This window comes from Papio anubis, chromosome 7 (genome assembly GCF_008728515.1).
Source record: "Papio anubis isolate 15944 chromosome 7, Panubis1.0, whole genome shotgun sequence".
Taxonomy (NCBI): domain Eukaryota; kingdom Metazoa; phylum Chordata; class Mammalia; order Primates; family Cercopithecidae; genus Papio; species Papio anubis.
The window spans coordinates 104,144,267-104,160,242 of NC_044982.1; the positions used below are offsets into that span (position 1 = coordinate 104,144,267).

A 15,976-nucleotide genomic window follows, 5' to 3' on the forward strand; every position below is an offset into this window, starting at 1 on the left:
CTGGGTGACAGAGCAAGACTCTGTCTCAAAAAAAAAAAAAAAAAAATATATATATATATATATATATATATGTGTGTATATATATATGTAGTAAAATGAAGGGTAACATTCAGGAGTCAAAGAATTCTTAAATGAAGGCATGCCTTTTATTTTAGCAAAGCAGCTGCCTCTCTTTAGTGCCTATGGGGATGTCAATATTATGAGGGCAGACAGTATTGCCACAAAAGGAAGATAAAAAGAAATAGCAGAGAGGGGAAAGATGTTTCCTCATGTAGGGGAGACCTGTGTGTGTTCATAGGCAGGAGGAAAGACTGAACACAGGAAAGGGACAAGTAATTTTTTTTTTTTTTTTTTAGACGGAGTCTCGCTCTGTCGCCCAGGCTGGAGTACAGTGGCACAATCTCTGCTCACTGCAAGCTCCGTCGCCTCCCGGGTTCACGCCATTCTCCTGCCTCAGCCTCCCGAGAAGCTGGGACTACAGGCGCCCACCACCACGCCCGGCTAATTTTTTTATTTGTATTTTTAGTAGAGACGGGGTTTCACCATGTTTGCCAGGATGGTCTCAATCTCCTGACCTCGTGATCCGCCCACCTCGGCGTCCCAAAGTGCTGGGATTACAGACGTGAGCCACCGCGCCCGGCCAAGGGACTAGTAATCTTATGGATGCAGGTCACTAGTAATCTTATGGATGCAGGTCATATTATTCTCTGATATCAAAAAAAGGGAAGGCAGTATTTATAGAGAGATGTTGTGAAGTTGAAACAAGTTCCATATGGCCTCAATTTCAGAAAAATGGTTTAAGACAATTGTTTATCTTATTTATGCATTGTAAAAAAGATGTATCCACCAAACAAAACTCGGAAAATACAAATTGGTAGGGAGAAAAAGAAATGAAAAGTTATCCCCATAGTTCCACTAAGAAGGTATCACAGCACTTTTGAGCTATGTGGTCCAGTAGAGTATAGTACCAGCCATTTGTGGCTACTGGGTGCCTGAAATTTGGCCAGTGCAACTAAGAAACTGAATTTTTATTTTATTTTGTTAATTGAAATAACCACATGGCCACATGAACAGTGGAGCTTCCCCCCTCTCCCCCCAGCCAGGGAACAGGTTTTCGCTCTGTCACCCAGACTGGATTGCAGTGGCACAATCTTGGCTTACTGCAACCTCTGCCTCCCGAGTTCAAGCGATTCTCCTGCCTCAGCCACCTGAGTAGCTGGGATTACAGGCACGTGCCACCATGCCCAGCTAATTTTTGTGTTTTTAGTAGAGATGGGGTTTTGCCATGTCAGCCATGTCTCATCTTGAACTTCTGGTCTCGTATGGTCTACCCTCCTCAGCCTCCCCAAGTGCTTGGATTACAGGCGTGACCTAGTGTGCCTGCCCCAGTGGAACTATTCACCATTCCTTCATCACAACAAGTTCCAGTGAACAACACTATGGAGTATTTCTTCCTGGACTTTAAGGGTTGTTTTAATGTAGTTGTTGTTTTGGTGAGCATAGCATTGCCTGACTGTATGTTTTGTTAAGTGGCCATCCCTGCTTACTCGTACCACCAGCCTGTGGGAAGGCATGGGCTTTGTGCAGCCTCCTTTGGAATTTCTTGGACTTCTGCAGTTGTCTCACACTTAAATACTGTTTATGCCATTACTGAACCATTTTATTCCCTCTCCACTTCCACCGACTTCTCTTAGGTAGGCTCAGGTTTTTGGTTGGCAGAATATCCTCTGGCCAGTGCAGGGAAGGTTGGGGTTTCTCCCTTCTATACAAGGCATGGCCTTGGGCTTGGGGGCCCCTGTGTGGCCACGTTGTGCCAGACTGTAGCAAGCAGACCCTCAGGATATACTTGTGGAGGGTGGAAGTCTGAGTGATTGAGGGAGGGAGAAGGTGCCTGGATAGCTCTGTTCCTCTTCTCCATCCCTCCTCTTGCAGCACCGCCTCTGGGTCCGGTACTCCCTCTGCTCCACCCACACTACCCCACTTTTGTCTAGGTGCATCCACTGTGGTGTCGTCCACCTGACCTTGGCCTTGCTGAAAAGCCATATCCAGGAGCGACACTGCCAGGTTTTCCACAAATGTGCATTCTGCCCCATGGCCTTCAAGACTGCCAGCAGCACCGCGGACCACAGTGCCACCCAGCACCCCACCCAGCCCCACAGACCCTCTCAGTGAGTGCAGCTCCAGGGCCAGCAGGCCCTGTGGGGCAGAGAGGAGTAGCCTGGGTGCTGTAGTGGGTGGCATAGGAATGGGTGAGGGAGCTAGGGTTAGTGGCAGAGGTGCCTGGGGTCATACTAAGGATGTCCTGACGCAGGGGAGCATCCACATTGGCTGCTCCCCTGGGTAGTGCTTTCCCAAACTTGACCCTGGTTCAGAGAGAGCAGAGATGGGTGGAGGGGCTGCGTGGTGCCTTGGCCACCTCACACCCTGGGGCTTGTCTCATCAGGCTGATTTATAAGTGCTCCTGTGAAATGGTCTTCAATAAGAAGAGGCACATTCAGCAGCATTTTTACCAGAATGTCAGCAAGACGCAGGTGGGCGTCTTCAAGTGCCCTGAGTGCCCACTCTTGTTCGTGCAGAAGCCGGAGTTGATGCAACATGTCAAGGTGGGATGCCTTGTGGGAGGAGGCTGGGGAGGAGGGCACATGCCTCAGGTTGGGGGTCCGACTCTGTGCATCATTCCCCTTGCCCAGTCAGTAATCGCTCTCCCCATCCTCAGAGCACTCACGGTGTTCCCCGAAATGTGGATGAGCTGTCAAGCCTCCAGTCTTCAGTGGACACATCCTCAAGCCGCCCCAGCTCTCGAGTTCCCACTGAGCCCCCAGCCACTAGTGTGGCTGCTCGGAGCAGCTCCCTGCCTTCTGGCCGCTGGGGTAGGCCTGAAGCCCACCGCAGAGTGGAAGCCAGGCCTCGGCTGAGGAACACTGGCTGGACCTGCCAGGAGTGCCAGGAATGGGTTCCAGATCGGGAGAGCTATGTGTCCCACATGAAAAAGAGCCACGGTCGGGTAAGTGCAGCCACACAGTCACAATGCAGAGCCCAGTCCTCTGGACTTCTTTCTGTGAGACCAGAACTCCTAGTGTTCCTGGCGCTTTGGGCAGCGTGGGTACCACAGATCTTGAGGTCTTTGGGATTATCCTCCTTTCTGCCTATAGCATCTGAGAAGAAAGATGCACCCAGAACTATCTTACAGTTCTGATGCTTTGTGTGTTGCCACCTCCTTCCTCAGACATTGAAGCGGTACCCGTGCCGGCAGTGTGAACTATCCTTCCACACCCCCAACAGCCTGCGCAAACACATCCGCAACAACCACGACACAGTAAAGAAGGTCTACACCTGCGGGTGAGTCCCTGGGGATGGTAGTGAGGAGGCCTGAGGTTCAAAAGACCCTGTCCATGGCACCACTGGGTCTTTTCTCTGCTGCAAGATCAGGTGTCTAAGACAAGAGAGAAGTGAATTCCAACTGGAAGAAGTTGCAGCTAAGTCAGAAATCAGGGGCAGGTCAGAAATCAGCTTCCAGAACCTGGTAGCTCCTGAGCCCTGCCGTGTCACTCTCTAGCCCAGGACTGCACAGCCCATCAGTCACGAAGCACCCTGAGGTTTAAGAGGAGGGATGGTGATGTGACCATGCACCCCTGGGACTGAGAGGCTTCTACACCATCTGCCTGTGCCTTAGGATATACCCAGGCCCTTTCACTATGACTACTAGCCTAGCACTTGGGTCTGTGGGCAGTGACATCAGGGAGTGTTCAGTGAGATTGTGGCTGAGGGCCAGGTGTCAAGAATGCAAGTATTCTAATGTGCTATTGTCTGCCACCTTGGCTGACCTGCTGGCTGAATCTCTCTGAGGATCCCAGCACCAGCCAGCCCAGGAGTCTGCTCCAGACTCTCTCCCTCCTGGCCCTGGTGTGAATAGCACTGAGGGAGCCTGCAGCCCGGGCACTTACCTGACCTCTCTGCTGTGCTTCTGCAGGTACTGCACAGAGGACAGCCCCAGCTTTCCTCGGCCTTCCCTCCTGGAGAGCCACATCAGCCTTATGCATGGCATCAGAAACCCTGATTTGAGCCAAACGTCCAAAGTCAAACCTCCAGGTGGACATTCCCCTCAGGTGAGTATGGGCTCCCTGCCCACTGGAGCTGGCTGCTCAGTGAGGCTTGGAGCTGGAAGGGCATTAAGAAGGCTACTGTTGTGGCCATGGAGCAACCAGAGTGACAGCTTCCCTCAATGTGGGTCACTCTCTAGTCCTGTGTGACCCACCTGGCACTGGACACAAGTAGGGGATAAGGACAAAGACCCATAAGGTGGCCTGTCAGCCTGTTGTTACTGTTGCTTCCCTGTCACCATGGCCCCCTCTGTAGGGGTGTGCTGTGCTCTGTGGACGTTGGTACATTTTCACACATACCATTCTCTTTCTGTCTCACAGCAGTCCTGAGGCGTGTGCACGTAGGACTACCTTGTCAGATGAGGATAATGATGTTTGACCAACTTACCCCCCAACTTTCTCACTAGTTATAGGAGGAGCCAGGCCTAGAACTTGCTATCCTGGCCCCTTGCCATATGACTTTATCCCTGTCCCATGCCCTATTCTCATTTCTTGTGAACTTCTGGAGCAGCCTGGTTTTTCCTCCTCACTGCAGCCTCTCTCCACACCATGGTAGGGGGGCTGTTCCACAGAAGGGTCAGGGGTGTCTGGGAAGCCCTAAGAGCTGCCTGGAGTTTCAGGGCATTCTTAAAACTTTCTTGCCTAATCAGAACCATCTGATTAGGCAAGTCAGTGGTTGGCAAAGGCCCTTTCATGCATAGGAGCTGGGGGTATCGAAACCTGTCCAATTGTAAAATGCATATCCTCCCTTCCCCCAAAATGCACATACCCTTTGATCCAGCAATTCTGCTTCTAGGATTTATCTATTAGAGATCTTTTGCCTTGGGCATAAAGAAGTCTGCTAAAGGATGTTTGCTGCAGCACTGTGTGCAGTAACAAAGATGGAACTCAGCTAAATGTCAGCCATTGGGGACTTCTCATTCCCACAGTGGGTTAGTGTGCTGCCTGTAGAATGAAGTCTCTATGTTCTCCTATGGAGACACACTCCAATATATGTTGTTAAGTAAAAAAAAAAAAAAACAAAAACAAAACAGGGTGAAGAAAAGCATGCATATACCAGGTACGGTGGCTCATGCCTGTAATCCCATCACTTTGGGAGTCCAAGGTGGAAGGATCACTTGAGCCTAGGAGTTCGAGACCAACCTGGGCAACATAGGGAGACTCTATCTCTACAATAAATAAGTAAATAAATTAGCTGGATGTGGTGGTGTGCACCTATAGTTCCATCTATTCAGGAGGCTGAGGTGGGAGGATCGCTTAAGTCCTGAGGTCGAGACTACAGTGAGCTGTGATCACGCCACTGCACTCCAGCCTGGGTAACAAAATGAGACCCTGTCTCAAAAATGAAATGAAATAAAAAAAAATTAGCCAGGTGTAGTCCCAGCTACTCATGAGGTTGAGGTGGGAGGATCGCTTAAGCCCAGTAGGTCAAGGATGCAGTGAGCTGTGATTGTGCCTCTGCATACCAGCCTGGTCAACAGAGTGAGACCCTGCTTCAAAAATAAAAAGAAAAGTATGCATGGCATGCCATCATTTTGCAAAAGACAATAGTTTTGTTTTTGTATATGCATAGGATACCTTTTGGAGGAGCTACAAACCCAGGTAATATGTTCTTTGGAGAGCAGGCCTGGGGAGTGGGATAGTCTCTATACCCTTCCCATGCCTTTGGAGTATTGTGACACATGCATATGTTACATTACAAAACAAACAAAGAATTGAAACAAACCAAACATAAACCAACATTCAGGGCTAGGGTGACCCTGGCCGGGGTGGTGCTTTCCTTGAGTCCTTGGACTCATGGTTACCTCTGGGGGCTCATGTCCAGGGCTTGGCCTGGACTGTGCTCACGCTGTCTCTCCTTTTAGGTGAACCATCTGAAAAGACCAGTCAGTGGAGTAGGGGACGCTCCAGGCACCAGCAATGGCGCAACCGTCTCTTCCACGAAAAGGCACAAGTCCCTTTTTCAGTGCGCGAAATGTAGTTTTGCCACAGACTCGGGGCTCGAGTTTCAGAGCCACATACCTCAGCACCAGGCGGACAGCTCCACAGCCCAATGTCTCCTCTGTGGTTTGTGCTACACCTCTGCCAGCTCCCTCAGCCGCCACCTCTTCATTGTCCACAAGGTGAGAGACCAGGAGGAGGAAGAGGAAGAGGAGGTGGTGGCAGCAGAGATGGCAGTGGAGGTGGCAGAGCCAGAGGAGGGCTCCGGGGAGGAGGTGCCCATGGAGACTAGAGAGAATGGACTGGAAGAATGTGCCGGTGAGCCTTTGTTGGCTGACCCAGAGGTGAGGAGATTGCTGGGCCAGGCCCCTGAGGACGATGGTGGCCACAATGATCATAGTCAACCACAGGCCTCTCAGGACCAGGACAGCCACGCACTATCCCCTCAGGTGTGACTGGAGACCTTGCAGTGTGCATGGTCAGGGGTGGTGCCAAAGCGTCTTCCACCTGCCGTGCGGACCGTGGAAAATAAAAGGCTCTGCCCCCGGTGAGAGTGTGGCTGGTTGTACCCTGGAGTAGTGTCTGCCCTGAGCTGCCAGTGCTGGGTATCCCCCAGCCCCAGGAAATGTGGGGTTGGCCAGGACCCTCACAGCTCTGAATTTGCTTCTGTTATTTATGGCTTTGTGCTGCTTCTTGGTATCCCATCTCTTGTCTGTGTCCTTCCAACCCCAAGCTGCTTATGTGGCCCAACCCCAATGCTGTCAACTAGGCTTGAACGCCACAGTGGCTGTGCTCTTCTGGGAGGTTCCCGCTTGCTGCCTTCAGCCAGGGCGCTCCTCAGAGCTCTATTTTCCTGCAGACACCAGCTCTCCTTCCTGCCTTTAGATCCTGAGAAGGAGGGAAATGAGGGGTGCTGACACAGTCCCTCTGGGAGAGCTCTGCCTAGCCTGGTTTGGCAAGGGCCCTTGATTACCTTGCCCCTCCTCCCTGTCTTTGATTCTTTTCCCTCAAAATAGTCCTGAGAACTAATTGTCACACTGGCTCATCATGTCTCTGTGGGTGGGGTGGGAGAAACCTCTGCTGCACACCTCTGTTTGGAACCTGGGGAGAGCAGGAGGTAAGGCAAAGGCAGGCAGGCACCAAGAGCCAGACTCCTTGAGAAGGCGCTGTGGGTGGGTCTTTGTTCTGCCGTTTTGCCTTTCCTGACAGGTGGGGTTGGGGCACACAGACATTGGAATATTTGTACTCCTGCTCTCGTGCCATTTGAGAGGCTGCTGCCCCAGGCAGGCCAGCCCCTCCTCCTCTTGGCTACACTCATGTTGCTCAGACTATATTTCAAATAAAAAATCTTCTCACCATGCAGGTAGGCTCTTGTATTCCTCTCCAAGTGAGCCTGGCCCCACCCTGTTCCACCCAAGGGTCTTTCCCAGACTTCCCCTGTTTGTCCCATCTCTGAGGGAGGACAACACTTCCTACTGTCTAAGGAAGGTCTTCTCTAGATTCTGGAGCTTGTGGTTAGGAAACCAGGAGCCCTGTACTTCTTAGTTCTCTAGAGACCTTCTGAAGGGGTGAGAGGAGGGACTCCACCATGTGGAGACCTCTAAGATCTCCCCCAGGCTAGTGGCATTGGCTTTAGGGCCTATCGAAATTTTCTGGGCACCTTCATCTTTCCTTCACATGATTTTCAACCTAACAGAACCCCTTACTGGTAAAAAGGGAAAAGGGGGTGGAGAAGAGGAATTTTATAATTTTCTTATAGCATTCAAGAGGTTTCTTATTTCTTACAGCAGTGCTGCTGCCACAGAGAACTCAGATGTGGCAGAACTGGGATTAGACTTGGAAGACTGGCTGTCTTTTCACTGATGGTGGAGTCAGGGCCCACCCTAGCAGGAGAAACAGGCTGTGTGGAGGTGTCCTGTGACCTCTAACCCAGGTGGCATGGGGCTGGGCCCAGCAGGATCTAGTAAAGGGAAGAGGGTGCTAGCTGGGTGCCTAGAGGTCATCTTTCAAGGAGGCATTAAATATCAATTATAAATTATTAAGTCAGATAAATATGCCTGGCCTTTTCACAGTTGAAAAAAATACATTTTTTTCCTCTATCAAATGCCAAGTTTTTAGTGGAAATGCTAATGGCAGTGGGAAAGGTTGCCTCACTTTCAGAGAGACTCTCACTGTCTGCACCCTTTTAATAATTGCTCTTCCTGGCAAGGCTGCCACCTCCCTGTCTCCCATACTGGCAGTGGGGCAACCCAGGCCTGCTTCCAGTTACCTGCAAAGCCAGACCTAGCCCTGCCGTAGCTGTTGTCCCATGCTTAATTCTAGTTGCAGGAAGCCATCCCTGTACCCTGGGTCCATTCACAGGAACAGGTTCCAGAGAAGGCTGATGGAAGGGTTTGAAATGACTGGTTGAACCCTTCCTGCTCAGACACAGTGGTAGCTGGAGAGCAGGCAGAGATGGTAGAATTGCAGGTTTGGCCACCTGTACTGACCCCAGATATACATCTCCTTCCTGGGAAGAGCATGAGTTGGAAAAATGTTGAGCCACTCCCTGGAAAACCTGGGTCCTGGCCTGGATTCTGCCCTTAGCCAGCTCTTAACAAATCCCTTAACCTCACTCTCTCTTCCCCTTCACGATAGAGTTAGTAATTCCCATCCAACTGGCTTCATGGGCTTTTGTGAACTCATGAATGTGAAAGTCTTTTCTAGTTTGTAAAACACTATATGAATGTGGGAAAATCTTTACTTGACCTTAGGGCATGGAGGGTGGAGCACATTTTGTCTGCTGTTTGGACTTAGATGCTGATTAGCAGTTATAAAGTGGCCCAGACACCTAGCCATTCTTTAGTAAGAGTGAAGATAGCATTTTAAGCCCTGCTTGTGTGCCCAGCGTCTTGCTGAACACTTTCTAGTGATTCTCTCCTTTAATCCTCACAAAGATCTCACAGTTGTCCTCCATTTTACCGAGAAGAATACCGAGGCTTACAGAGGTTAAACGATGTGCAGAGGCCACCTGTAGTGATGGTGCTGAGTCAAGCCTGTCAACCATTGTGCTCCTTAGTGACCAAGGCTGCTTTGACAGGCTGCCAGCTTGTCAGTGGTTTGCAGCCCCCGAGATATTGTTTTCCTACTTCCCATGCAGTTGGGGTGCCCCGCCAAGTGCCAGGTTCTCTTTGGAGTCCGTCTGTGCCTTGTCACCCCAAGGAGGGCCTCGAGCATCACGCTGTGACATTCCAAAACACATGTGGTATCTCTACAACCTTTCATTCTCATTGGGATTTGCCTTGCCATTTAAACACCATCATTTTTTGAGGACTATCTAGAAAAGGTTGCCTAACCCTCACAGGGAACACAGAGTCCAATATCTTCTGGTTTTTTCTTTTGCAAGATTTTTTTAAATGGTTGTGCTATCATTTGTCATCATCAGAAAATGCTTGCTGTAACAAGCGTTTATCTGCACATTATGCTGCAGTGAATGCTCTACTGATCAAATTAAACAGATAAGATCCCTACCCTTGTAGAAACTACAACTTAATACACTCTAAGACTTGACAAATTACTTAGTATTTATTTTCCAACTGCTTTATCTCTGTAAAATGATATGCTGAATTATTATAAGCTAATTGTTGTAGAAAGAACTTTCCCCTTAACTTATGTAAACAGTCTGGTTTTAAAAAAATTAATAATTGTGGCCTAGTAAGCTCAAAACTTTGCCTTCCCCAAGACTGAGGAACCTCTGTCCTGTTCACCACTGTATATTCAGCACCAGGCAATTTCTTTTATTTTTTGTTTGTTTTGAAAAATTAATACATATACATGGTAAGACATTCCACAATACAAAAGGGTATACAATAAATGGTAAGCTTCCCCATGGAGGTCAGCCTCTAGTCCCCTCTCCAGAGTTAATCACTGTTATCTATATGTTGTGTATCCTTTCAGAGCAATTCTATGCATTTACAAGTTTATAAATATGTATATTTATATATCTATTTTTAATACAAATAGTAGAATTCTATACACAGTGTTCTGAAGCTTGCTTTCTTATATAGTATTTTGGAGATTATTCCAAATTCATACATTGGGTCAGAGTAATTCTTTAAAAGTTCCTTGCATATAACAGTGATTCAAAAATTATATGGATGAATGAGTGAATGCCTGCATGAATGAATGAATCTGATTCAATTGGTAGCTACTGCTGTTCTCTTGGGGTCTGATCTGATCAAGACAGCACCTTTTAGATTCTAGAATGTGTTCTGACTAAGGGGTTCAGGATACTATTCACCTTCTCCAACAGATGCCACAGGAGCCTTAGGAACTGGGCACAGGAAGTCTTGGGCCCCTGGAGGGAAAAGTTGAGACCCAGGTCCTACTTAAAATGCTTGGTTTTAAGGTTCCTACTTAAAATGCTTTTTTCTTTATTGGAAAATGATGTAACATTTTAGAGAAAATTAAAAAGCACACATATTTATAATCTCTTCCTCCTACCATTGCAGTTGTTTTCATTTTTGCCTATAACTTTCCAATCCTTTTTCAGCACATTCATAATTGAATTTATGGTATAATTATGACAGTATCAGTGGTTAACATTGAACATTTCTATATGGCAGACATTATTTTCACATTCATTTTTATTTAGCTTCACAACAATCCTGTAAGATACATACTATTATTATTCTTTTGGAGACAGTAAAATCGAGGTTCAGAGTAGTTAAATGACTTCCTTAAGGCCATGGAGCTAATAAGGGGCAGAGCTGGAATTCACACTCAGGGATGAATTCACACTCAGAGCTGGAATTCACACTCAGACAGTATACTAACAGTATACTGTCTCTGATTTTGTACCCTACTTTTCTCCACTGAACGCGGAAAATGTCCAGTACATGTTTCTATATGGCTTTTAAATCATCATTTTATTTTTCTTTCTTTTTTTTTTTTTTGAGACGGAGTCTCGCTCTTTCGACCAGGTTGGAGTGCAGTGGCGTGATCGCGGCTCACTGCAAGCTCCACCTCCCAGGCTCATGCCATTCTCCTGCCTCAGCCTCCTGAGTAGCTGGGACTACAGGCGCCTGCCACAACGCCCAGCTAATTTTTTTTTTGTATTTTTAGTAGAGATGGGGTTTCACCGTGTTAGCCAGAATGGTCTCGATTTCCTGACCTCGTGATCTGCCCACCTGGGCTTCCCAAAGTGCTGGGATTACAGGTGTGAGCCACTGTGCCCGGCCTAAATCATCATGTTCAATAATTGAATTCAATAATTCAGTAATTGTAATACTGCCTTGGAGGCAGTATTTTGATTTTGATCAATTTTGATATTGCCCTCCAAGGCAATATCACTTATTTACATTTATTTGTTTTTCAGTTTGCATTATATTTATGCTTTCTCAGAGTTCTATTGATCATGCCAAATCAATATAATTGACCATTTCCTGTTTAACATTTAAATTCCCTACTTCATCAATGCAATGAAGAGTCCTGAGCATATAGCTTCTTGCTTCTGCAGAATTATTTCCTTGGGAGTTTAACCCAATTTTTTTCTTGAGTAAACTCACTGGTGGAGTAATAGAATGGAGAAGATCATTGTCATAATATGAATCAGACTAGTAATCAGATGCCCTAGGGTGCAGTCTCATTTCTGTAACTGACAGTCATTTGGTCTCTTATCTGTCAAATGAAGGGGTTGGTTTATATCTCTGGGGATCTTGATTTTTATCTTCTCATTCTATATACGTTCATGTCAAAATAGACCTTCCCAAAGGCAAGAACTCGTATTTCCTCTGTTGCTTATTTTTTTTATTTGTTTACTTTTGACCTAGTTGCATACACAAATGGAAAAGATCCCTTTTACTCAGCCCCTCCAAGACAATATCATTTTTATTTACATTTATTTGTTTTTCAGTTTGCATTGTATTTATGCTTTCTCAGAGTTCTAGCTCTTTATGAGTACCTATTTTTTTTTAAAGTCTCTTTGTTAATCATCCTAAGTTTTATAAGTTTTTAAATTTTATTACTTTTTTTTTTTTAAGAGACAGGGTCTGGCTCTGTCACCCAGGTTGGAGTGCAATGGCACAATCATAGCCCATTGCAACCTCAAGCTCCTGGGCTCAAGTGCTCCTCTCACCTCTGCCTCCCAAGTAGCTGGGACTACAGGTGTGTGCCACCATGCCTGGCAAATTTTGTTATTATCTTTTTAGAGATGGGGTCTTGCTATATTGTTCAGGCTGGTCTTGAACTTCTGGGCTCAAGGGATCCTCCTGCCTCAGCCTCCCAAAATGCTGGGATTACAGGTGTGAGCCACGGTACCTCGCTTTTTTTTTTTTTTTGGTCAAGCCTTTTGAAGTTTGAACTTGGTCTGCTTCATAACTTCCAAGCATCTTTAAATCCTTCTGTCACCAGGCATTTTTCATTAGGGTCCTAGGTCCAGGTGAATTCTTGAGTTGGTTTGTTGTGTCATGTGTTGGCCTTTAAAAATGCTCTTATTTTGGCTCACGCCTGTAATCCCAGCACTTTGGGAGGCTGAGGCACGCAGATTATGAGGTCTGGAGTTTGAGACCAGCCTGCTCAATATGGTGAAACCCCGTCTCTACTAAAAATACAAAAATTAGCTGAGCGTGGTGGCAGGTGCCTGTAGTCCCAGCTACTCAGGAGGCTGAGGCAGGAGAATTTCTTGAACCTGGGAGGTGGAGGCTGCAGTGAGCCGAGATTGAACCATCGCACTCCAGCCTGGGTGACAGAGCAAGACTGTCTCCAAAAAAAAAAAAAAAAAAAAGATCTTATTTTATATCTATATCTATATATACCCATTTACAGATTTAAATTGAGTTTCCAGTGCATGAATACTAAAATCAGCAAATATTTAATTGACCATAAGGAAAAGAGGTGCAGAAGGATGTGATAAAGCCATGTAAATCCATTCTAACTAGGAGAAGCTTCCATCACAATGAGTCTCCAAGTAACAGTGGATCTGCAGCACCAGTGTGTTTCATGAATGGATGTGGGATCATACGTAGAGTGATCATCCAGATCTACTAAATCGCTTTGCTTCTTGGCCTTTTGGCTGAGATCAAGTACAGACCTACTAGATCTTCTCAGACTTAATCCTATAGGCTTTGCCTCTATTCTGTATGAAAATGGGGGTAGTAGATGATGCATTTGATGTTTGGAGAAAGTGATTAAGCTCCTCTTCAATCTGGCATTCATTAAACTTGGAAGCCCCACTGATTCTAGGTCTCCCCTTTCAATTATAGCACAGGACACACACATAATCCCTACTTTCTTGTGGGGTTTTTTTAGTCTATAGAACAATTTGCTTAGAATTTTCCCCTAAGATCCATTGTGCATAACAGAGCTGAATATTCTTGGTATCTGAACAAGAAAGTAGGTGCTGCTTTCTAAGAAACTCTTTTCCTATGGAGAAGGGGTTTTGATATGACTTAAAAGTGAGGAAAAGGAGAAGATGGAAAGTGGGGGTTGTGTGGGGAGGTAATGGTGGGAAAAGGGATAGAAATTTGTGGAGGGGCAGGCAGGAGAATTTGAACAAATGGAGAGTTTAGAACCTGGAAACGGTGCATTTTTAAAGACAGTGATAGACAGAAATGGTGCTATTGAGCTCAAAAGGGAGGTAGTGGCTAGATTTGTCAACGGCAGCACTTGGGTGAGCAGTAATTGTGGTAGCAGTTGTTGGGAGGAATTAATTTTTTTTTTTTGAGACAGAGTCTTGCTCTGTCGCCCAGGTTGGAGTGAAGTGGTACTATCTTGGCTCACTGCAACCTCTGCCCCCCGGGTTCAAGTGATTCTCTTGCCTTAGCCTCCCCAGTAGCTGGGATTACAGGCACCCGCCACCATGCCTGGCTAATTTTTGTATTTTTAGTAGAAATGGGGTTTTGCCATGTTGGCCAGGCTGGTCTTGAACTCCTGACCTCAGGTGATCCACCTCCCTCAGCCTCCCAAAGTGCAGGATTAAAGAATGAGAAGATACAGCTGTTGAGGAAAAGGAGAGCTGAGATTCAAAGACTTCCTTAGAAAAAGACAAAGACTTGAAAGGGAGGAAAAAGACTAGTTTACCTTGCAAGAAGACCAGGAGAAGCCTGGGCTGGGAAGAGCCTTTTCTAGGTTCACTTGAAGATAATGGAGTTTATATCCTGGGCCCAACTGACTAATTGCTGGCCCCTGACCACACACTCACGCTCTTATCTAATGATTGCTTTATTTTGGGACATGCCTAGATTTGTGGCAGTCCTGGATGGAATCAGAGCAGGTAGATTGGGGAAGACACTTGGCTGTGGCAGCTCTATCATTGAGTCCCAAGTTCCCTTTCCAATCAAGTGAGAATCAGGACTGACTTCTCATTGCCAGTAATCCTTTAATTGCTGTCCATGTACCAAAGCACAGCTGTGGCCACACAGCTATCCAGTCCCTGGATAGAAGCATGCCAGAGTGGCCAGCTCATCCCATAGCAGTAGGACCTGGAGTGTCCACCCTCTTGGAACAGAGGCTCAGCTGCCTGAGCTGGGAGCTGTGGCAGCTCTTAGAGGGAGGTCAGTTAAGCAGCAAAGAGCCCTGCAGACCAGCTGGCAGGAAGGGCAGCTTGCAGCACAAGGCAGTAAGTTCCCACGGGAGGGCAGGATCAGCAGAAAGAACTGGGCTTTGTTAAACTCAGAGCTAAGACTTTAGAATGAGTGGAACCGAGCGAAGGAAAAATAGAGGAAACTGGAGGGGTTGGATAGGTATTTGATTAATTTCCCATGCTGTCAGTGACCCGCATTGAGATGTGGTTTGAGGAGCATTGAGGACTGGAGTGGAAGCCAATGATGCTTCATAAGGAAGTTTTCAGTGACCCCTGACCTCAGACCCGTGCCACAGCTTGTGGAGAAGGCCCTCTCAGTGTGAGTCCACATGGGTGCCAAAGAAGCAAAATAAGACCTGGTAAGTCTTCTGACCAGAATGAAGTTGATGATCGTTGTACTCTACTTTGCCCTAAAAAGCTCACATGTGAGGTATTACCATTCATGGCACAGGAGTTTGAGGTGAACATTGGCAAAGTGGATGCATCCAGAGAGGAACTTCTTGCATGGCCTGAGGCTCTCAGTGCCATATTGCTCAAGGAGCTGTTGAAGGAATTTAATGTTTCATCAAGAAAAGAGGTATTTCATGATCAGTATTTTCACATCTTTGCAGGGCTATCGTATCAAAAAGGAGTCTAGACTTCTGTGTGGCTCCAGAGCAAAATTTGACTCAGAATAAAAGGAAAATCTGTCTGAAAATGAAATGGGCTGCTTGGAGGAGTAGCACATTCTCACTCCCTGGAAATGTGCAGGCACAGGCTAGGGCCCCTCCACCAGGGTTGTCCAGACCGTGGTGAGGCCCTGCAGTGGCAGGGAGAGAATAGAGGTGTAGGGAGTACTTAATGATGGCCCTTCCTGCGCACTGTGATCAGTCCCTTCCCCCCCGCCATTTCCTCTCCTCCACACAGATGGGGCCGCATGTGTCTCCCCTTAGTCTCTCTCTGTCCCAAGCCTGGGGACCAACTGTGGTCCCCAGGAGTTCCACGTTAACCCTCAGGGACTGGCATCTGGCCACTGTCATTGGGTGGGCCTGTCTCTGACCTTATGTTTCAGCTCTAGTCATTGGGTTGCTTCTACCTTGTACAGGAGGCCAATGTTTGCAACTTCATAACCCAATTGTGTTAACCCATTATTGCTTGATATGTGACTGGCTCCCCTTGGGCTCTTTTGAGAAGTTTGATAGTGAAGTGAAAGATGGGGTTGGCAAGGTATGGTGGCTTATACCTGTAATCCCAGCACTTTGGGAGGCTGAGGCAGGACGATCGCTTGAGCCCAGGAGTTTGAGACCAGATTGAGCAATATTGGGAGACACTGTCTCTTCAAAAATTTTTAAAAAATATATTGCCTGGGTGTGGTGGTGTGTGCCTGTAGTCCTAG

The 15,976-nt window shown here is 47.1% G+C and overlaps 1 protein-coding gene across 6 annotated transcripts in view; it reads left to right on the plus strand.

Annotated features, from left to right (window-relative positions):
- Positions 1-10,053, plus strand: part of ZNF592 (zinc finger protein 592) — a 56,786-nt gene extending 46,733 nt beyond the window's left edge. For all 6 annotated transcript variants that reach the window (XM_017960875.3, XM_003901330.5, XM_009210822.4 and 3 more), the window contains 6 exons: positions 1,992-2,168; positions 2,444-2,603; positions 2,717-3,004; positions 3,227-3,339; positions 3,971-4,106; positions 5,966-10,053. In XM_017960875.3, coding sequence (XP_017816364.1) covers positions 1,992-2,168; positions 2,444-2,603; positions 2,717-3,004; positions 3,227-3,339; positions 3,971-4,106; positions 5,966-6,496 — 1,405 coding nt within the window. In that variant the 3' untranslated portion in view covers positions 6,497-10,053. The remainder of the gene's footprint in view (positions 1-1,991; positions 2,169-2,443; positions 2,604-2,716; positions 3,005-3,226; positions 3,340-3,970; positions 4,107-5,965) is intronic.
- The last annotated feature ends 5,923 nt before the right edge of the window (positions 10,054-15,976 follow it).